At 33.7% G+C, this 24,101-nt stretch overlaps 1 protein-coding gene across 1 annotated transcript in view; it reads right to left on the bottom strand.

Annotated features, from left to right (window-relative positions):
• The window catches only part of LOC124354686 (condensin complex subunit 3), an 85,899-nt gene that overhangs the window by 49,121 nt on the left and 12,677 nt on the right, over nucleotides 1–24,101 (bottom strand). The window contains exons 3-8 of the mRNA XM_046805323.1: nucleotides 20,185–20,325; nucleotides 19,321–19,408; nucleotides 9,864–10,091; nucleotides 8,127–8,268; nucleotides 1,870–2,079; nucleotides 895–1,092 (exon numbers count right to left, since the gene is read on the bottom strand). Coding sequence (XP_046661279.1) covers nucleotides 895–1,092; nucleotides 1,870–2,079; nucleotides 8,127–8,268; nucleotides 9,864–10,091; nucleotides 19,321–19,408; nucleotides 20,185–20,325 — 1,007 coding nt within the window. The remainder of the gene's footprint in view (nucleotides 1–894; nucleotides 1,093–1,869; nucleotides 2,080–8,126; nucleotides 8,269–9,863; nucleotides 10,092–19,320; nucleotides 19,409–20,184; nucleotides 20,326–24,101) is intronic.

The raw sequence follows: 24,101 nt of genomic DNA, 5'->3' as shown, positions 1-24,101 counted from the left end.
AATGCTTCAGAGACACTGATTAACTCGACAGGAATGATATGACCTTTGTCCCATTTGTAATTCCCAAGCTTAGACCTGTCTAGTGAAAGCTCCAATGCTCAACAAACTGAAACCTGTAGACCAGATGATTAATAACACAATAATGTTTCTCATAGGCTAGTGACCTTTGTCTCTTTTAAACCTTCCTGCTGACTGGAAAACACCAAGTACAGATTCATAAGTAATCAGAGAAAGTGACTCATAAGTTTTATTCATTGTAATAAAAAACTGGTAAATTTTGTACTAATGAAACCAGCTTAAAAATAAATTGTTTATTTTAATTTTAATTGAACATTTAAAAAAATGCTAAAAAATTAGTGTAACACATTTTGTGGCAAGAACCATGTTAAAATTACATTGTTGAACATCAGTAAATTTTCAATACTAAAAATGCTCTATTTTCTGATAGAATAATTCCTTTGAGATGCGGTTTGTGGCATTCAATTCAGTAAGCTATTACCTTTAAAATTATGTATCACAAGGTATAGGCTTCCATTAAGAATATTCACGATACCCTCGGCAGGACGTCCCCCGTTGGTGTGACATAACAAAACATTGTTCCAAAAAGTAGATGCCCAATCTCTATCACGATTGTAAGAGGTTTCAAATTTATATTTAAATTATTAAAGGATATATTTGGGTGTTTCCAGACATAATTTACACCCTGTATATTGTAGTCAGGTATCTCTGATGTAGAAAAGATGTAAAGAGTTGACTTTGAATTTATTTATTGCTAATGTTTTTTTTAATCTGTTCAGATAAACATGACTCCAGTTTCCAGAAGTTAAGTCTGTGACAGTGTCATGGAAGGTGAACTGGAGCTAAACTCATTATTCACACCAACTACTGACCTACCTGCCCATCTCGTCTGAGAGGTCATACACCTTGCACATTTCCAGCAGCTGGATCAACACAGTCTCATCTGGCACATGCGTGGTGGTGTTCTTTTGTTGTGTCTCCTCTCCCGGCCTACTGGTATTTGGAGAGTCTTCTCCATTCTGTGGTTCCTTCTCTTCAGGCAGTTCATCACTAGCCTCTTCAGGGAAATAATACCTGTAACGAACTGGTTTATAATTTTAGGAAAAATTGTTTTGATGCAAATCGTGACTTGATATGTTCCCCAATTTTTGTTTATGTTCTTAAATAACTGAAAGAGTTAGGACAAGTATAATGAATTACAAGGTTTCCTTATTACTGTCTAGGATTCAATGGTTTCTATAGAAAGTTTCTACACAATCTTTGTTCCAACGAGCAATGACAAACTAGAAAGTTCCACAATGTCACAGAACCAAAAGGATTCCAGTTTGTCTAAATTGGTGGACTACTAAAATTTGGAATTAATCACCAAATTCCATTCATTCACCAGCCAAAGGCGATTTTAACTTCTTTGTCTCATTGGATGTCATTTAAGAATTTGTGTGGATGTCAGAACAGGAAGTCACTCTGTAACCTGAAATAATCCTTAAAATTCAATCTCCAAATAGTTGAATAACATAATCATGACACGGATAGAAAGTTAAAAAATGAAATTTTTGCTGCTTTCAAAACAGACGCCCTAGAGTTCAGAATTGATTGTCAAATTGCAGTTTCTTACAAAATGTTTATAAGATATAATTAATCAAGGATATTATTCCATTTAAATTACTACTTTGAAAGAAAGAGCATTTATAAAAAAAAATGCAAAAAATTACGAATATATGTTAGTTAATATTAAGAGCACATATATCATTTGCACTCAGTAAGTACTGATTTAGCCAATTAAATTAAGTTTACCCGACATGGCAATTAAGAAATAGAAAACATGTATGTACTATCCACTACTCTACTTACTCCCGAATGTATTTACAGAAGGGCGTGAGGTCTGGGAGAACCTGCTCAAAGATATGTTCAAACTTATCGTCTTCATCTGTTGGTCTGACAAACTCAGCCATGGCTCGCCAAAACACTGCAGTAGCAACATTCAGTTTCTCATATACAATCTTCTGGTTGACAATCCACATGTCCTTCAAGTTTGATTCAAGGATCACTCCATGTTGTCTTCTGTAATATAAAAACTCTTAATTTGATAGAGGGAATACATAAAATTCTTCCAACAAATTTGATTAATTAAAAAAAAGCTGTTGAAAATATCCACTAAAGACAATCTAGACACCAAGGGCGTATATAAGGGGGGGGCTCAGGGGGCTCGAGCCCCCCCCGAAATTTGAAAACACAAAAAAAATATTATAACTTATATACGATAATTTATTTTTATTTTCAATAAGCTGTGCTTCTATACTTTCGACTACATTAGTATTATAGTTTATAGTGGAATTTTAAGAATACATTATGATACCTAACAATATTCAATATTTAATTTTTTTCAGAGGTTGAAATTACTAATATTTTGTAAGCATGCAAATAAGCGTTGCAACTGTAAAGAGTGCGAGGTAGCCTGACGCTCCTGACTGTCGCGTCGGCCGCTCGTGTAAGTGCCAGCGCCAGGCATGCGTATATGACGATGACGTGTCGCCGCGGCCCCGCTGCCTAGCAACCCTCCTCCTCCTACCAACCCCCACCCACTCCCCACCACACCTGACCTCATTCCGCACTACCACGCCATTGTCTGCTGTTGTCTAGTGCGTATCACCCGTGGTGACATTTTAAGTGCTGTATGCATATGTGCTGTGATTGTAGTGACTGTTTATCAAGTGATATGTTTTTGTTGTCGCGTTTTTTAAAACATGATCTGATTACTTTATAGTTGACAGTTTACGTGTGAAGTACATAGGCTAACATTAAACATTTAAATGAAGAGACAGAGTTTCGATTCAAGCTTTTTTCGTGAAGAAAAAAACGTGTTTCGTCTGAGATCGAACGAGCAGACATCGTTTTGAAATAACACCGAGTCCCTCCACTTGTGCTACATCAACTGGCAGCGTTGTTGAGATCAAGGATCACACAGGTGAAATTGAACATAACCTTAACGAGAGTAATCACACATTGTTAGTTCACAATAATCAATGATATTGGTCATTACTGCTCCTCAACTTCCTTTTCACTTCAAAATGAAGAGAAAATTTTCAATTATTGAGAACTGTTGGAAGCCTCAACGTAGTTTACGAATTTCCTAAAGTTGAAAATAACAGAAGTTTTCAATATAAGTGGTTGGAAGACTTCAAATGGTTAGCTTATTCGGAAGCAAAAGGAAGGGGCCCTGTGTAAATATTGTGTTTTTTTCTCACACAACACAGGTGGGAAAGGAAAACCATCAGAGTTTAGGAGTATTAGTATCAAAACCACTTACTACAAAGCTTAAGAAAGCTAGGGAGGTTTTTCATGCAACATGAAAATAAACAATATCATAAAACTGCAATGTTAATGGCTGAAGACGTAAAATCCTTAGTACATGGAAAAACAGAAAGTGTGATAAACAGTATCAACATGCAGAGAATAATGAATGTTCAGGAAAACAAAAATAGAATTATACCGATAATCCAGACAATTAGATTTTGTGGAAGGCAACAAATTGCTCTTAGAGGGCTTCGTGATGGTGGAAGAGTGGATCTTGGACGAGCCTATACAAAATGATGGTAATTTTCGCTCTTTATTAAGGTACAGGGCTAATTACGGGGACAATAATCTTAAAACACAGCTAGAAAACTGGTGGTGGCAAAACTATGTATACTAGTTCTGTTATCCAAAAATGAAATTATAGGTATTTTTGGTTCCCAATACAGTCAAAAATTGTATCCAACGTGAGAAAATCTGTATTTTATTCAGTATTAGCAGATGAGACAACAGACATTAGCCAAATTGAACAATTTTCCCTCTTGTGTCCGATAAGTTGACGAGGAATTGTTTAAAATTAGGGAAGATTTTTCTGGCTTTTGTACCCGTGTATGATGTAACAGGTCAAGGTTTAGCCAATACATTAATGTCAAGTCTAACCAGTCTTGGACTTGATTTAAACAATTTACATGGTCAAGGATATGATGGGGCTTCTGTCATGAGTGGCCAGTTCAGAGGGGTACAAGCATACATAAGTGAAAAAGTACCCTCAGCAATATACACACATTGTTCCTCTCACTCTCTTAACTTATGTCTATCTGATGCATCAAAAATCCCTATGATAAGGAATTGTATGGGTGTCATCAGTGAGGTGTGTAGTTTCTTTCACAAGTCAGCTAAGAGAACTGCGATACTTAAGTCAAGTATTTCTGAATGCTGCCCTGAGATGAAAAGAAAAAAAACTTATATGTCTGTGTGAGACTCGCTGGGTGCAACGCCACGATTCAGTTATAATGTTTAAAGAAGCTTTGGAGCCTATAATTACCGCTCTATCAACTATTGAAGAAGAATCGACTGCAGAAGCTTCTGTAAAAAGCCACACACACTAATGCCTCCGTGACCAGTTTTCAGTTTGTTGCATGTCTTTTTACTTTGAACAACTTTGCTTTCTTTGACTATCCGCCTTTCAGGAGATGCTCCAAAAGAAAGATATAGATCTTGCTCAAGCCAACAAAAACAGATTTCCAATGTATTGGAACTAGTAAAAGGAAAGGCGAAGCAAAGCAGAAGAGACATTCCAGGCTTTTGTTCAGTGAGCTAAAAGTAAGCACTGACAAATTAGGTATCAAAGAGGAAACCCCCCGTACATGTCGCAAGCAAACTAATCGCTGCAATACTCCTTATACAAACGTGGAAGAATACTACCGGCGTGTAGTGTAATATACCATACCTTGACGATTTCTGCTGTTCACTTCAGGAGCGTTTTTAAAAACCACAGGGAAGTAATCGACTCACTACAGAAATGTTCTTCCTGAGCACTGCATTAAAACGGAATTTTCATCCCTGGAACCTGCCCTGACGTTTTATGAAAAAGATCTATCTTTCAGAGATGAGGTACGAAGTGAATTTCTACTGTGGAAACAAAAGTGGAATCGTGAAGAAAAAGAAAGTTTGCCAAAAACTGCAATTTTCTGCTCTTGAAAAATGTGATAAAGGACTATTTCCCAAACATGTTTAATATTTTGAAATTGTTTAGCGGTTTTACCCGTTTCAGTGGCTTCTGCAGAAAGGAGCTTTTCATCTCTCCGAAGACTTAAAACGTATCTGAGAAACACAACTTCGGGAAAACAGGTTGAATGGTCTTGCACTTTTATCTATTCATAGAGACATTACCATAACTGATGAGGAAGTTTTTAAAACAATTTTCACTGAAGTCTAGAAATTTGGATTTTGTTTTGTAAAATGACAATAAACAGTGTTTCATGAATACTTTTAGCTATATTTCATTTTCTTCCCTTGTAACAGTTCATAAAGTAGGCCTACAATAACTGGTTATTGTAGCTTGGAAGGCTGTTTGAGATTTTAGTTTTTTAACGATATAAATATTTGAATTGTGTGCATACTGAAATTACTATTTCTGATTTCATTAAGGTAAAATTAAAAAAAAACTAAAATAACAATTCAATTGCTAAAATAAATATAGTTATATAGTCAACATTTATTAATTTCAAACTTATAATATTGTGGTGTGTTGTGTTTTAGATACGTAGGACAATATATTTCTTTGTATAACAACTATTTTAAACCAAAGATTCTAAAAATAGGACTTTATAGCCTCTATTATTTTTCTATTTTAACAACTGAAAACTACCAAATAGCAGACACTTAAGTTTTGAATTTTAATTTTATACAAAAATAATATACAAAGGATACAGGTCCTTCTATATAAACATAATAACGCTAAAATGGAAAAGTGAAACCTGCTCGAAAAGAAGGAAACTCGCCATGAAAAACTTAAAAAATCTCTCCGAAAGAGTGATTTTTCATTCTTTCCATTTTAGCGTTTATACATGCCAAAAACCTTAAACCTGTGTTTTTTAAGACTTAAATTGGCAAAAATTTTCCCGGGGGAGGACCCCCGGACCCCCCTTCTACTGGGGGGTATTCCATACCACCCACACCCCCGTATTTCAGCCCCCCCAAAAATATTTTTCTATATACGCCACTGCTAGACACAAAACATAACAAAATGTGATCTGTTGTGTAATTATTTATTTCATACAACGTTCATATCAACTTAGGCTAAAATCCATTCAACTACAATGAGTCTAATGTAATTGTTTATGAAATGCTTCTGATCCTAAGGTACTGCATTCTTGTCTCGAAAGTGTGCCGAAGTTTCTTTCAGGGTTAAACTTTATCACACAGAATATCCATTCAACCAACCACACATGGTGTTTATGCTAGTTGTGTAAAAAAGGATTTGACTCTTGTTTGTTTACGATATTATTTGTACAGGGAAACAATATGTTAACAAACTGCATCCTTATTATTTTATAAACTTTTCTAATTCCATCCAATAATTACAATTAAACATGGTGTATTTCGGCAGATTTGATTGTCAAATCTTGTTGATTTCAATATTTGATGGATTTGAGATTCAGATTTTACACTTAATTAATCAGGATTGCTACAGGAGTCCAATAATTAAATTCCCTGACTTTTCCCTGATTTCCAGACCAAATTTTTCATTTTTTCCCTGACTTTTTTCGACGCAATCCCCAGGGTTTTTGGCTGCCTGCTTCATGCGCCGCGTCGTCTGCAGGCTTGGACTCGGCGTGGCGGCAGTAAGTAAGTTTATTTGTGTAAGGGATTTTATATTTTTCCCTGACCAACATCGAAATTCCCTGACTTGAGACCGGATTCCCTGACTTTTTTCTGATTTCCAGTCCTGTTTTTTTTCCCTGACTTTTTCCTGACTTCCCTGATTTCCCTGACCTGTAGCATCCCTGAGGGTAACAGGGTGCCAAATATAAAAAAGCAAAAAATAAAGTGAACACAGTTTAATACATACAAAAAGATCGACTTAAATGATCTTTTACAACACAGAAGTAAAATACTTTAGAACACTGCACCATAAGTAATTAGTAGGACATAGAAATTACAGAGCTAAAGAAGGTACATAACTTAAACATCAACTTTTAAAATCACAAAATTGTCAGGTAAGTAAAAGCATGTATTTGGTTTAATGCAGGAACTTTTTATTAACTTAACATACTAAAAGCACCTTTCACAGTTGCATAATTGTTAGTACGATTTTAAAACTAGGCGATTTTAGGTAGGCGAGTCTGTCGCACCGGCCGGGCCGGGCCAGCCGAGCCGCCTCGGCTGCCTGCTTCATGCGCCGCGTCGTCTGCAGGCTTAGACTCGGCGCGGCGGCAGTAAGTTTATTTGTGTAAAGGGATTTTATATTTTTCCCTGACCAACGTCGAAATTCCCTGACTTGAGACCGAATTCCCTGACTTTTCCCTGATTTCCAGTCCTGTTTTTTTTCCCTGACTTTTCCCTGACTTCCCTGATTTCCCTGACCTGTAGCATCCCTGTTAATAGCAAATAATGACAACAGAGGAGTGTTGAGAGAAGAAGTGTTAATAATGACAGGCTGCCATCAAAATGTACAAGGTTTTGTAAAAATCAAAATATATGAGATATAAATTTTTACGTAAAGCCAAAACTATATAAATAATTCAAAAAGTACTGTAGAACTATTTAAATAATCTTATGTTACAATCTTTCTTAATATTTTCAAAATTCTAGCAGTATAGTATAGTAATTTTATTATGTTTTTAATATTGATTGTACTGTTAATTTACTAATTTTTATAAACAAATTACTCAAAATATTGTAAAAGATTTAAAAAAGTGTTATTGTGGCTTTCATGTGTTTATATTTGCATATATACAGTCTATTATATTATAAGTAATAAATTATATTGAACACATGCAATCATCATGTGTAAAAAAAGAATAATATGATGATAATTCTGAAGAATACTAGAATATGCTTCTCTCATAAAAGGCAAAAACAATCTAAAGAACTAAATACTGAACTTATAATTATCAAAGTTACTCAAATAAAAAAAAACTTGTACCATCTCAAAATTGTTTGTTTAGTTTGTTCATTAGGACTCCACTCTACTCTGTCACCTAACATTTACTATAATATCTAAAACTCTTACATCCAGTTAGATAAGCTGAAAACATCATTACACATAGTAAACATAAATAAAGCAACATTAACAAGAAGAGTATACTCACGCAAACAAAGCTTTCAGAAGTTTCAACCCTGTTTCTGGAATCTTCTCAACATGAATACACTCCAAAAACTCATAGTAATTGTTATTGAAATATTTCAGCCACTTTGGCACAAGAACTTCAATCACAAAATTTTGTGATATTTCTGCAAAACAGGATTAAAGTTGATATCAGTACTGTTGAATATAATCTAGATCAGAAGAAATACCTTACTTACAGCACAGACATTGCTTGAAATTCCACAGTATATTTGGTGTACTGACATTGTTTTAACAAACTGTACGTTAAAAACCTTTTTGTGCCTTACTCTCCGCCTCCCAAGATGAATGAAGTCTGTCACCTGTATAACAGAGTTACTGAAATTCATAACTGCTCAGTTATTAACTTGAATTTAATTTGCAATTTATACAAGTGTTACGTAAGTGACAGACTTCAGTCAAAACGGTGATTTAGGCCGTGGCGATTTACGCTAGAAAGCCGTGCTAAAGTGCCCGGCGGCCAAAGAGTTGAAACAAAACGTCATTTGTACAAGATGTTTGTATATATCAAAATAACACTACAAACAACTTTATAAACAACATAATAATATGTTAATAAAAGAGTAGTAGCAAAAAAGAAGTAAGAAGGAATTTGTATAAAAACTGATAAATTAGTGTAAATAAAGAGGTTGATAAAAGTTTTCATATATCACTCCTAGATAGCTTCAGTAAGTGAACGAGAGTAATGGTGCTATCAATAGATATTTCCATTACCAGTTGCAAAAGTAGCCATAAGATGGCAGCACAAAGCAGAGATAATGATCTAGCAGTTGGAGGTGATCGTAGGCGAGTGAACTTTAGCACAAGCTTTAATGACTACAATTCTTATTTCTATCTGTGACAGTCAGTAAATTGTAAAGTTTAATGTTTGGACTATTGACAAAACTAATCAACCATAGTATAATTTATTAATAAATCCTAACAATTCATACATAACAATAAAGTAATATATTATGATAAGATTAGAAGTTTCTGTGATCATAGTTATTATGAAAACAAAATTAAAATTTTCCAAGTCTGGATATTTTTACATAAAATAAAATGTAATACTATTTTAGGTTTATATAAAATAATATTCATAGCCTGTTTCATTACCTGTATAACAATCTAAGACACTAGCTTATAAAACAAAAATGTTAACACATTTTTAGCAACCCTATTTAACTTTTTAAATTTTAATTCAATCTATCCAATAAGGGCAAGAGTAAAATATTAGAAAACAATGGAATGAAGGGATTTTGTTATCAAAAGTTTGGATATAAAGGAAAGTTTACAAATAATTATGAAACTGACTTTAACGTTTGATGGAGGTCAAGTATAATGCAATTGTTAGTAGCGATAAGACTCAGAATTAATTTCAAACTTGATTTTAGTTTACAGTTTTTCTGCATCTATTCATAAAAATAATCTAAGTAAGCAGGAAATATATAAGTAAAAATGTTTTATGACCAAAAATGAATTCTCTACTATTTTGATATTTGATATCAAAAATGAATTAATTTTTGATATCATTGGCTATTATCATAAACTACTAATAACAAATATTATTTATCATTTAAAACTTTAAAATGCCTTAACAATTACCAATGGATTCTTGGAAATTTTGTTATGAATCAAAAAGTCTTCGTCTAACCTTTGGAACATGCCCTGCAAGTTTGTCACATTGGTTAAGATTCTTCCTATTATAAAATAGATAACTGACCAGATCTGTCACCCAAGCCACATTCCAAGATGAGCTGCCGCTGTTTGATGGTGAACTGGCGGATGAGAAATCGGCTGATAACGACATACGCCTCCTTCCGTACTGCATCTTTTATGTCTTTCATCCGAGTCAGAATGGAAGCCAGAGTCATTTTGTTGACGGCAATCTTCTGTATGATTGCTCGCCGCACTTCATGACTGGGATCATGGGTCATGTGGTAGATGAATGCTACAGAAACAGACAAACTTTCTTGAGTAACACTACAAATCTCCAGGTTGTACTTAGTAATACATTACATTATAACCAAACCAGTTTGTCATAAACGTACATAACATTGTTCATTTGACAGATACTAACATCTAGTGTCTAAATTATTACCTATTTCATTATATATTATTGTATTAGTATCTCTTGCTTTTAGATTTCTAGTTATAGTTAGAGCTTAGTTCATATATTCACAAAAGGGTCATTAAATAACCGATCGACAAACAATAGACAATAGACAAACTTTTTTATTAGCATATTCATCAAGAACAGTAATAGAGTCAGAACCAGATTATTGTAAATAAAACTCAAAAGTAGATCAAAAATATTTTATTATAAAATTACATCTCTCCTCTACTTTTCAACATAATTTCCATATAAATGTCATCACTTATAATATATATGCACTAACTTAGTAATACATTCTGCATACAAATGTGCCTCCTGTGCCTTGAGTAAGCTGTAGACTGCATCTTAGATGGCCCCACACCTTTGATTGTTCTTTGGTCTCAATGTTTAAGTGCTTAACCCATGTTTCACCACCATTAAAATTTTGTTGAGGAATGATTGTTCTACTTACTTGCAAACGAGAAAATCAAGTGCAAAGATCATTCACTGGGTTCTGTGAATTCCCAACAGAATTTTCAGAACTCGTCATTTACGTAACATTTGATCGCCTAAACTTTCTGTCACTGTCTCAAGAAATTTGCAGGAATTTGTCACAAGAGTACAGACTAACACAGCAATGGTTGTTCTTTTCCCTCCACTTTTTTCCATACAATGAACAAATGGAGGTTACCTTCCTAATGATTCTTGTCTATTTTGGTGATTAAACATAAATGTATATTTTAAAATCATTACAAACGTCTTAACATTCTTACTCAAAATTTGCAAATCAAAACTACATCCTGACAAGCTAACCCAAAATTTCTTTACAAGCACAAAAAAATATTACAAATACTTTGTAAAACAACCTGTAAATCCAGCAAATGTCATTAACCTACTGTTTGTAAACACTGTCTGAAAGTGCACTGATGGTAATCTTACATTAAGTATATTTTGGTCATTTTAGATTAAATGTAGAACATTTCATTATGAATTGTGTTATTCTTCTTATTTTGATTGAATATATTATACTTCTGTTGTTTTGAAATAATTTTTTGTTCAATTATAAACTTTTAAAACTTTGGGCATATAATTAAAAAAAATACAAATAGGCTATACAAAAAGGTACTATATGTGTTATGTTATAAAATATATTAAATCTTTTTTGTTTCCAAAGATTAATTATTTTGTGTGAATTGTAAAAAGACAACACAATGACTTTTTTAGGGAATTTATTTTAGTATTTGGCAATAAGTGTTAGTTTCCAGATATACAAATTAATATATTTGTTTGTTGTATACATTTAGTATTTACTGTAAGAAATTATTATTGTGGACAACAAAAACAGACGATATGAGGACCATTGTAATATTTATAATGTGTAGATATATGTAGTAGTAAAATTACTAAGGATTGTTGTTTTTATAATGTAATGTCTAAGTAAAAGAGCATATATCATGTTTTGTACAGTAAACTTTTCTGTTTCTATTCTGTTACTATAACATTACAAATAAAAATAGAAAAATATGTGTTTCTACATGAAATAGCCGATTTTAGTATCTAGGGCCAAAACGCACCATGAACATATGCACTGACCCAGGAAAAATTAAAAATATCTTAGTTAAACAGTTTTTCATTAATTAATTTATTTACATGTTAAGTTATAAATAAATCAACAAGCTTATACTTCGGTAATATATATTTTTTATCTATTTAAGTTTTTTCGCGGTAAACAAAATTCATGGCTTAAGCATGGTTTTGCGGTTGGGTGGGAATGCTGGATGGTGGCTCCATTATGTGAAAGATCTACCTTCTTAATTGTTTTATTTTTATTGTTGTGTCAAATTACATATAGTTTATCACATTGTTTAAAAATTGTTATGTATTTAAGAGTCTGTTATCATATGTCTGCTGTTGAGCTGTTATTGTTGAAATTGTTTGTTAGATCTTATATATTTTGTTGCATTCGTTACTGTTGTATACATTTTATATTAAATCCTGTTTTTTAAACTTCTATTGAACTTAGTGAACCTTAGATTTGTTAAATTTACTACCATCTGAATATTGATTTATCGCATTATTAATAATTGTTATTTATCTTTACAATGAATTTTACTATTAAATGTCTCCTGCCAAGCTAGTTGTTGAAAATGGTTGTTAATTAACAATAAATTTGTTACAGTTTGATTCATTTTTGTATTTAATCATGTATTACTGACATATATTTTAAATTTGCCTAAGTAGTCCTTATTTGTTAAGCGTTCTACTATTAATTGTTTTTTTTATTTATGTAATGATTTATTTATTTATAATATCTAAAAATGTTGAAACATGTTATTTATTTAAATTGAAGTCCACCCTCTGCCAAAAGATGACTGAATAGGCTTTGAAAATACTTTGACAACTGTAGTATATAATGACAATGTATTAAAAAGGAAATTGTTTTTCTCTTCGACATGTGCTTTTTATAGCACATGGAATTGTATTTTTTGTGAACTATTTGGAAAATAATGTTTTTTGTGAACTGTGAACTAGTCAGAATTGATCGGAGAGAACTACGAGTGCACTCAGGTTTAAAATGTAAAGGTTATGTCTTTAATGTCATGTATTTCTATGTTTATCTGTGTTACAATTTTAGTTTATGATGAATTGTTAAGATGAAAGACATTAAGATGCCACTGAGCTGGGGAAAAATGTAATTGGCTATGAGAATTTGAACCGGCATAAGGTAAAAAAATTAAGGAAATGAAGTACAGTAGGACCTTGATATATCGAACCTCAATATATCGAATTCCTCGATAAATCGAAGTTTTTGTCATTCCCCTTGAATGTCCCATTTACTTCAATGCTAATTTTACCTCTACATATCGAAGATTTCAAGTAAAATAACCTCAATATATCGAATTTTTCACCAATAATTTTGCCTATTTTTTACCTCTATATATTTTTTCTTATAATTACCTCAACATATCGAAGTTTCAGTTTATCAACGAAACGAACTTTAGTACTGTATTGTCGTGTTGTGCAATCGAACAACCATCAAAGTAGAGTAGGTACCGTATTTTTCATGTCGAGACTTGAAAACCCCCACCACCGACACTCCTTTGTTTTCTGTAGACGCCAGTGGTGGATCACCACTCCACTCTCAGTTTAATTTGGACGTTACCGCGATTTAGTGCGAGTTGAGGTTATCTTAGTGAATTATTGTGCGTGGCAGATTTTCAACTGTGACACTGTTTTGTTTAAAAGTGCGATGGCAAAAAACGGAAAAACTCTATCTTATCAAGATAAAGTTAAACTTATAGAGACTGTGGATGCCGGGAATAAGAAAAAAAGTGACATTGCAAAGGAGTTTGGTATACCAGCGAATACTCTCTCGACCATATTGAAAAACAGAGAAAAAATATGAACGCCAAGGAACTTCGTGCAAGAGAATAAAAGGACCCGAATTCAAGGACGTAGATGAAAAGTGTTTATCAGTGGTTAAAACAGTGCCGTGATAAAACCTTCCTGTAAGTGGCCCAATTTTAAAAGAAAAAGCAGCACACAGTTTGCTGCGCAATTAAATAAACCTGACTTTCGAGCAAGCAACGGTTGGCTCCAAAACTTTAAAAAAAGAAATGAAGTGATTTTCAAGAAGGTGACTGGCGAAAGTGCGAGTGTCGATGACAATGTTTGCACAGAATGGTCGCAAAAAACTGCCTGATCTTGTCAAGGGATACAAAACCTGACGATATTTTTAATGCCGACGAAACAGGTCTTTTTTATCAGTGTCTTCCTGACAAAACTTTAACTTTTAAAGGTGACACTGTTGCCACGGAGGTAAGAATAGTAAACAAAGAGTTACATTGCTGCTTGGAACAAATCAAATTGGCACCGTGAAGCTTAAAACCATTGATGATAGGAAAATCTAAAAATCCAAGGTGTTTCAAAGGGGTTCAAAGCTTTCCAATGGACTACACATCAAACAAAAAACTCATGGATGAACTCAGGGGTTTTTGAGAAATGGCTAACGGACTTGGACAGACAAATGAAGAAAAAAAAGAAGAAAAAAATACTCTTGTTTATTGACAACGCTACTGCTCACGGTGACATCCAAAAATGAAAAACGTAAAAAATCGAGTTCTTTACCTCCAAACACCACATCCAAGCTACAGCCATTGGATCAAGGAATAATTAAAAACTTTAAAGTTCATTACCGGAAGGAAGTTGTACGCCTCTTCCTTCGTGACCTCGAGGACAAGAACCCTACAAAAATAAGCATACTTGATGTAATGTGGATGGCTTCTAAGGCGTGGAACAATGTTACCGAAAATACTATAAAGAACTGCTTCAAGAAAAGTGGCTTTAAACAGCAAGTTGACGAAGAAGAGGAAAGTGTTGTAGAAGACTGTTCAATTGTTGAAACGGATAACGGTGAACTTGCTAGTCCTGTACTGTGGAGACAAGTGACTCAGGCCCTTACTTTTGGAAGGGCTGTCTTTCGAAGACTTTGTGGCCGTCGATGACGAGCTTGCTACTTGCGGCCAATTAAGCGATGCAGACATTATTGCATCCGTTTCCAAGGACACGAGTGTAGAAGACAGTGTAGTCGCGAGGACGGCGAGGGATGATGACGACAACGAAGTCGAAAACGCCTGACCCCCACCCTTCGCGATGCCCGGTGTGCCATCAACACGTTGCGAAGTTTCCTCCAAAAGAAGACGTCTATGGATGACAAAATAATCCAGTCTTTATCCATTTTAGACTACGCGTTGGACAAAGTGACTTTCACAGGTAGACAAACTACAATTTCAGATTTTTTTTAACAACAGTAAATAAGTTTTGCAAACTCTTTATAACATGTACGTAAAGCCTACATTACAGTAGCATTTTAAACATTTAAAATACAGTACAGTAGAACCATATTTCAGACTTGTCTATTTATACGTTACAAACATAACTTTTTAAGGACGTTACAGTATTTCATATTCATATTTATGTAATAATATTACTCTATACGTTTAGTTAAAAAATAAATAAATTTAAATTGATGTATGGTGTACTTGTTATAATTTCTTATTCACATTTCCCGATAAAAGTAATGTACGATTCTTAATTGTACTGTATTATTGTAGTGGGTGTGGACCTCTATATATCGAAGTCTGCCCAAACAGCCTTGATATATCGAACCTCATTATATCGAAATTCTTGATATATCGAAGTTTTGTAAATCCCCTTGAGGTTCGATATATCAAGGTCCTTACTGTACTTAAATAAAAGTAAGTATTTAATTAATAAAAAGAAATAATTTTGTTCTAAATAAAAATACAATCAATGAAAAAAATTAAACAAATAGTAATGTTTTAAATAATTGCTTTTAAATATTATTTAAAATATTGAAAATCTACAATTATATATATATATTTACTGGCATAACCATTTATAAGGGTTAACAATATTAATTTAAATTGACTAAAGGTAACAAGCAATGTCAATTGATGTTCATATCTACAAAAGTATTCAACAGATTCGCAATAAGTTAGGCGAAAATCAAATAGCTTGCAGTCTAGATTCTATGAAGATGATAAGACATTTTATTTATCCTTCAGCATGTTAAATACATTGCAATAGATATTGTCATTTAGTTTAAACAGTCATTCTCAGTTTTTATCCTTAGGTATATTCAAGGATTAGAAAGTAGATATAATACAAGTACTAATATTCAGATTAAATGTTGTACAACTTTTACAACTTCTTACTACTTAATAGGCTACAACTTCATATCATATCTTTTATGGCTTTATAATATTCATCTAATTTATAGAATGGATTTCTGGATAGCCAGTCATATAACACTACTGAAAACTTTTTCTCTGCTAGGTTTTGCCATGAAGCAGGTAGACTATTGTAAATTTTTAAGCCTTGATACTTATGGTAATTCATGGTTCTAGTTAACCTATACCTTGGTAATTCAAGCTTATTACTATTTCTGGTATCATGGTAATGCGTCATGTTTCTTAAAAGGTATTTGTTAAAATCTTTCTTAACTAAAAGTAAAATGTCAAATATATACAAATTTACAATGGTTAAAATACTGGTTTTTACAAAAAGTGGTCTACAATGAGTTAATGGCTTAGAGCCAGTTAATATTCTTACTGCTTTTTTCTGCAGGATTAACATCTTCTCTATGCCTACCCCATTCCCCCATACCACTAAACCATACCTTATAATACTTTCAAAAAATGAGTAGTAGGCCATTTGTACATAACTGGTAGTTACATGATTCCTTAAATTAGCTAGTAAAAATATTACTCTAGACAATTTTTTACATACACTATCAATGTGACATTTCCATGAAAGTTTAGAATCAATATTTATTCCTAACAAGGATTATTAACATCATGTTTTATATTTACAGATCTTAAAGAAACAAGTAACTTTTGAGTTTTATCTTTGTTTAATCGAAGGCCATTGATTTCAAACCAAGAGGTTGCCTCCAACAAAGTGCCCTCAGACAACAAATTAAGCTGTTCCATATTTTTATGTACATTAAGGAAAGAGGTATCATCAGCGTAAATTGTGGTAAAGTTTAACAGATTGAAACTTAAGTCATTTATTAAAATTAAGAATAGTAATGGCCCCAAAACCGACCCTTGAGGGACTCCAATATTTATTTCAACAATCTTGGATCTCTTTCCTCCTATCTCAACTAATTGTTTACGATCTTTGAGATAAGATTCCAAGACAGCTAGGTTTGTACCATGAAAACCGTAAAATTGCAATTTTGCCAACAATACATCATGCTGCACAGTATCAAAGGCTTTGCTAAGATCACATAAAGTGACCTGAGCTGCACAACCACCTTCTAAAGTTAATAAAATTTGTTCCACAAGAGTATCTATGGCCTGTACAGTTGATCTTCTAGTGCAGTAGCCAAATTGACTGTCACTAAATAGATTATGGGATTCAAAATAGTGACAGATCTGAATCTTGAGCACTTTCTCATAAATTTTAGCCAACACTGGTATACATGAGATCGGACGATAACTACTTGGTTTGATAGGATCCCCTTTTTTGAAAATGGGCACCACTCTACTTAACGTTAAAAAATCAGGAAATGTACCTTCTATAATATTACGATTTATACAATATGTTAGAGGCTCCAATATTTCCAAAACAACTTCTTTTAAAAGATCACTGGACATACCATAAACATCTCTCGTTGATGAACTTTAAAGAGATATAATTATATTATACACCTCATTCAAAGACACTGTACAAAAAGTAAAATTAAAAAATGACTTCATTGTAGTGCATGATCCAAGACACCTCACTGCTGAACTGGGAGAAGCATTCATTTTAGAACTGATTTCTTCCACTGAGGTTTTACAAAAACTGTTGAACTCATCTGGTTGGATATTTGGTTTTTTATTGGTTGAAGAAGTCTTCCCTGCTGCTCTGTTGATGATGGTCCATGCAGCTTTACATTTGTTTGAAGAACTTTCAATTAATTCCTCATTTTTCGCCCTCTTAGCTTCCTTCAAAGCAGATCTATAATGGCCCCTCAAATTCTTCAACAGAGTTAAAAGCTGATCATTTCCTTGTTTTCTGCACAAGTCTTTACACAGTAAAATATTGTTCTTCATAATAGCAAGCTGTGGTGTATACCAATTCAAAGTTGGCTTACTTTTTTTTGTTAAGCTCCTGATTAGACTTACACACCTTTTTTTGGAAAGACTTTTCAAATAAAACCAAAAATGTATTGAAAAATTTTTCAAAACAAATACAGGCAGACTCATTCTGTTGCAAAGTTGCCATAAAATCTTCATTCGCCAACATTTTTCTAAACTTCACTATTTTACTTTTTGTTATTGGCCTAAACACAACCTGCGTTTGATTTTTTACCAAACCATTAGTGGACATACACAAACTATCTAAATATATTTCTAAATACAGAGCATCATGGTCAGATAAATCTGGTCTCAGAATCTCACACTTATAATTTGTGCAATGAATAAACAGCAACATACCACTGAGTGTGGTAAGTTCGTATTCACCAAGATCTGCATATGAATTAGTCTAAATGTCCCATGTTCATTTGGTCAAGGCCGATGCTTATAAGCGGATGGAGGGGCATTTTTGTAAAAACCCCACTTTTTACCACTATATTTTTAACCATCGCAATAATTTCTTTTATATTTTTATGTACAAAGTGAAATAAGAAAATTTAAAACAAAAATTACTAAATATTTATTTTACAGTTAAGAAAACTCTATTTTTTACGGAAAATTGGAAATAGCTATTTTTATATAAATATCTTAATTACTTTTATATGGCTACTATTTATTCAAAACAAAAAGTGGTGGTTGAATACAATGGTTTCATGCTATTATTTTAACCAATTCAAATACTGTTTGATGTCAACACAATATGTGTGATCAGTCGATAATAAAAAATGAAATTATTCCAAAGATATGATATATTGTTGAAGATACAGAACAATTAGAAACAAGTTTTACATATGTCTTTAGATAGAATAGTGTTAGTGGAACTATGGTTTTGTAATTATGAACTATGAAGTAAACTACAAATATCGTAGTTGTGTACACATACTTTTACTTCATATAATAAACTTAAACTGCATATAAGAAGAAGAACAAGTTTAGCTCAATTTACAATTTTTACAGGAAAGCAAAAACATACTTTACAAACCTTTTTGTATTAGTTATAGATCGAAATCTAATGTTTATCTCAAGTAACAGTTTATTATTTATTAAGTTATTGAGATTTTCATCAATGAATCCTTCATTCTCAACAATTAATTCACAAAAATAGCAGGACTAAACATGTCCCCCAAAACTGATGGACTGAACATGTTGTACCCCTGATGTTTGATGTTTCATTGTTAATTTAGACTATTTGTTTCTAGGTACAGCTTCTAGTAAATTTTATTAATTCTTGTAATAATCTTATACGATCTCTGTTGTAATACTCTTCATAATACTTTATTTTGTAGCATAAATATAATACAAGTATATAAATATGTTGAGTGGAAACCATGACTCTAAACTGTTGGAGTATAATTTAACAAGGAGAGTAAACAAACCTTGGATTATGTCACATTTAGGATCGTTGGGGCTCTGAAGGCGATGGAGAGCATACACAGCTTGGGTCCTGACACTTGACATAGAATCCTGGACAGAGAATTACAGCAAATTAAAGCTTCTCTACATTAGTCATGAAAATGTTAAAATCATGCCTGGATAAACATTAGTTACATTAAATATTTATGCTGATTTAGATAAAAAAAAACCCATGCACTGAAAAACAACTGGAATTAGACATACATAGATCCATGAGAAAACATTGTTTGTCGCCAAACTTTGGTCCAATATAATACATTGAAGTTCAATACCATACCACTTTTGGTTGTGTTTCATGAAATGTTCATATTGATTTACATCAAATTTCACAGATTCTTCAGACATCCATGATAGTGATGTGGAGAAATGCTCCTATCTCTCTATTGACTTCGCTCTCATGGCTTGATGAGGCTCACCAACTTTTACGCCAATACAATACTTTGTTAAATCAATGCATTCATAAATTACATAAAAAACCTTTGCTCAAATTGGCCTTAACAATGAAATTGACTTTACCAATATATAGAACATCAATACCAATATTCCTAAAGATGCATTAGGAATTGTGGCCATAATCCTGATTAGATAGAGAATTTTTAATCAAACACATTAAAAAAAACTAGATTATATATTAACCTAAAACCAATCAGTTAAAACAATGCTCCAGATCTTTTGAACTTGTAAGGCTAAAAATTGAATGTACAAAATTATCTGAGATTTACTGCAAACTGACCCCTTGTGATCGTAAATTGCATGCTTGCGTAAACTGATTTGTTGAATTCAATGCACTTTATATTACTGCTGCTTGTAAAGTCGATCAGACTCACCTGCATTCTCATCAACATGTTCACTGCAATCTTGTTGTAAGTTGCCTCGAGAACAGTGGCATCATGCCCCATGTTGTCTAGCAACCGGTTCATAAGCTGGCAGATGCGTAACCGGACCAGTTGTATATCACTGTCATGACTCTGCAACAATAATACCATACTGTATTATATATCACATCTATCGGTCTTCAGCTGAAACAGCACCAACTATTGCTAAGCAGACATGTTAAGGTCAACTTAGAATACATACACGTTAAGGACCAAATAATTATATTGTCAATGTTTTATGTTAATCCTAAATTATCTATATCAATGACAAAACGATGACATTTGCGATCAGGATGCCACAGATGTGGTCAAAATTTATATCTCGCTCAACTCGGATGGAGTCTCATATGGGTCTTCTCAGTACATCGGGCCACGCATAATGGCTGGCTGTGTACTGCGTCATCCCACGGCGCTTGTTAACCATGTATATAATTTTTACTCAAATTTAAATAGCAGTACTTGATGTATGGCTCTTTAAATTACTGAAATCTAAATTAAATTCTCAAATAATTTACAGTTTATTAGCTTCAAGGTTGAAATTTTATTAATTGGTTATTTATTATTTACTTTACAATCAATTAAGCAATATGCAAAGTTATAGATCTGTTTTAAAAGTATTTTTATTTGCAGAATAAAAATACAATCCGTATTTTATTAACAAAATACTATCTTGTTTCCTACTTTAAGCATCGTATCCACCAAATGCACTATAGTAGGGGAGCCCGGGATGCTAAATTTGCAGTGACTAAAGCGTCATGGGAGCCTATAGGATTGTGAAGATTAAATCTTAAAACGGAAAAAGTTTATGTTAAATTTTTTATTTCAGTGTGGAGGAAAGCGTGGACAAATTTTTTTTAAAAATGTAAAAAAACATTCACATGGAAACACTTGAGCGCGTCAGACATTCGTAGTGTATACGCGCTATGTCTAAACTCAAAAAAGTATCCTATTTAAATGACTGACGATTTGGACGTGATCGAAAGTCATGACAGATTTGTGAAAATGTAAAAAAAAAATGCGGCCTTGAAATACTCGAGCGCGTCAGATATTTATACAGGCGGTTCAATTCGATGTCCTGACCGTTCTAAATGATAATCTGACAATAATGTGGAGGAATATTGTTCATCTGACCATTTGAAAAAATTTTGTTTGTTTTTTTAACACGTTTCTTTTCCACAAAATAGCCATTTCACACTTATATCACTCATTATTGTAATGTATATAAAAATTATTGTATTAAACAATCAAACAAATAAATAAAAACGTTGAACTACTACAAAAACACGTTGTTATTGTGATCAGCTGAGATGGCATTATGGCGGCAGATGGTAGTGTGCGGATGGTGCGAGAGAGTGAAAGACGGAAGTGAGAAGGAAAGAGAGGTGCGGAGTGGGAAATATACAGTTCTCAGCAGCTGTACGCTCCACCCTTTATTTATGGTTTTAGCTACCTCACCCCATGAAAATCGTCAGATTATATTTTTTCCGTAATCCTTATAAGATTTCCTTCAAAAAGTTCAATCGCGCTTGAGTATTTCGAGGTAACATATTTTTTTACACCTTTGTGACTTTCCTATTTCCTTATACCACGCTTAAATCGTCAGATTATTGAAATCTACACTGTTCTACATGTACTTAACTTACCTTGTATTTATCTGACGCGCACGAGTTTTTCTGAGGATCGATTTTTTTTACTAGTCTGACGGTCTGCCCTCAACGCAGACGCCTATATTAAAGGTTCATATGTGCTAGGGGTACATTACAGGGGTCCCCATATAATTTTCTGACGCGCTCTAGTAACACGAAAAATCCCTGCTTGGGCTCCCCTATTACTAGTATTTTAATAAATAGATAGTATACACTATGGCAGCTACAGTGACACTGACAGTCTGATAAAAAGTATTAGTGAACAATGTGTACTACAGTATATGCAGCAAATAGAGAAATATTAATTAAGTAATTTATTTGGCTCAGAAGTTGCAGCACTTTCCAGCCACAAGTGGACAATGTTTGAATTTAAAAACTATGAAATATAGTTGGCCACATTTAGTGGCCTGGCGAGCTGAACGGCAAAACAGCGAGGGCCACTAGGCGTGGCCAGCTGAACTGTGATACAGGACATGGTTATAAAACACTGACTTGAGGCAGAGAGCATCCCATGACCACATTTGTGGCCTGGCGATAGACAATAGACAATAGACATTTTTCTTTATTTCACATATTCATAGAGAACAGTACAATGCGTCAATACATGAGATAGTTAAAGAATGTTAATAGTTGAGAGTTACAGGATTTAAAAATTCTTGAATAGAGTAGAAAGGTCGCTCCTGGAGCCAGACTGTGAGATGTTTCTTGAGGTGGCGTTCTGGTTTTTCTCTGAGGTGGACTGGTAGTTGATTGTAGAGCAAGGCTCCCTTATAGGAAGGCTTGCTTGTAAAGAGTGTTAGATGGTGAGGCGGCAGAGCAAAATCTGAAGCATGGCGTGTATTTTGGTTGTGTATGTCTCTTTGTCGGGTTTGATTGGTGAGAACAGCATGCATGATTGCCTCTTGCATGTAGAGCGCTGGGGCCGTCAGGATCTTGAGTTCCTTGAAGGCATCACGACAGCTTTCGAGGTAGTTTAGGCCTGCTAGACATCTTATTGCCCTTTTTTGAAGTTTTAGGATTCTTTGCAGGTTGGTAGCAGATGTTCCGCCCCAGGTCACAATTCCGTACCTGAGATGAGATTCAAATAGTGCATAATAGGCTATCTTTGCAGTTTCCAGATTGCTTGTGTGTTTTACCATTCTTATTACATAAGTGCTTGAAGAGAGTTTTTTACAAAGTAATTCTATGTGTGCTTTCCATGTGAGCTTTGAATCCATTGTAATGCCCAGGTATTTGACTGTATCCTGAGCTGCAGTTTCAGGGATTGGTAGAGGTAATTCTTTGTTTTTTGTGGTGAAAATTAGCTGTATTGTTTTTTTCTCATTAAGAGCAAGGTCATTTCTTAGGCAATATTGTTTTGTGTAACTAAAAGCAGTGTCAGTAGTTCTTTTCAGGGTTTGAATGGATTTATTTGCTGTGGTGAGGACTGTGTCATCTGCATACATTGTTGTTTCACAGTATTCCTTTAGGTAGTCTGGAAGATCGTTTGTTAGGAGGAGAAACAGTACCGGCCCCAGTACTGACCCTTGTGGTACTCCTCTGGCAATGCTTGTAATGTCAGAATAGAATTTTTTTCGCTTGTTTTGTTCTTCATGCTCAATTTCAACTATTTGCTTTCTGTCACTTAGGTAACTATGGAACCATTCTCCCGTCTTCCCATTTATCCCTAGGGACTTCATTTTGTTAAGGAGATGGTCATGGTTAAGGCAGTCGAATGCCTTACTGAAGTCAAGAAACAGGCTAGTGACTGCATGTCCGTTGTCGAGTTGGTCAATGATGTACTCCGTTAACTGTATTAGAGCAGTAGTTGTTGACCGTCCCTTTAGGAATCCATGTTGCTGGTTGGTCATTAGATTGTTTTGTTCTAGGTAGGATAATAGCCTATCTAAGACAATTTTCTCGTAGATTTTTGAAAAGGTTGATATCAGGGAGATCGGTCTGTAGTTCATTAAGTCATTCGTTGATCCACTTTTATGTTTCGGGTAGACCTTGGCTATTTTTAGCATAGTGGGGAATATTCCTTGTTGAAGCGATTTATTTATTAGAGCAGTCAAGGGTTTAGTGAGTTCATGTTTGCAGGTTTTGATGAGTTTAGCCGAGATCTCGTCTATACCCGAGGATGTTTTGGGTTTTAGGGAGTTTATGGCTTTTATAACGTCAGTCTCTGTTGCTGGTCGTAGATTTAGGTTGCTATTTGTCATGTTGGGTGGATTGTAGATATTA

The sequence above is a fragment of the Homalodisca vitripennis genome, chromosome 2 (assembly GCF_021130785.1).
Source record: "Homalodisca vitripennis isolate AUS2020 chromosome 2, UT_GWSS_2.1, whole genome shotgun sequence".
NCBI classification, from domain to species: Eukaryota; Metazoa; Arthropoda; class Insecta; order Hemiptera; family Cicadellidae; genus Homalodisca; species Homalodisca vitripennis.
This window is presented reverse-complemented; position numbering and strand designations above follow the sequence as displayed.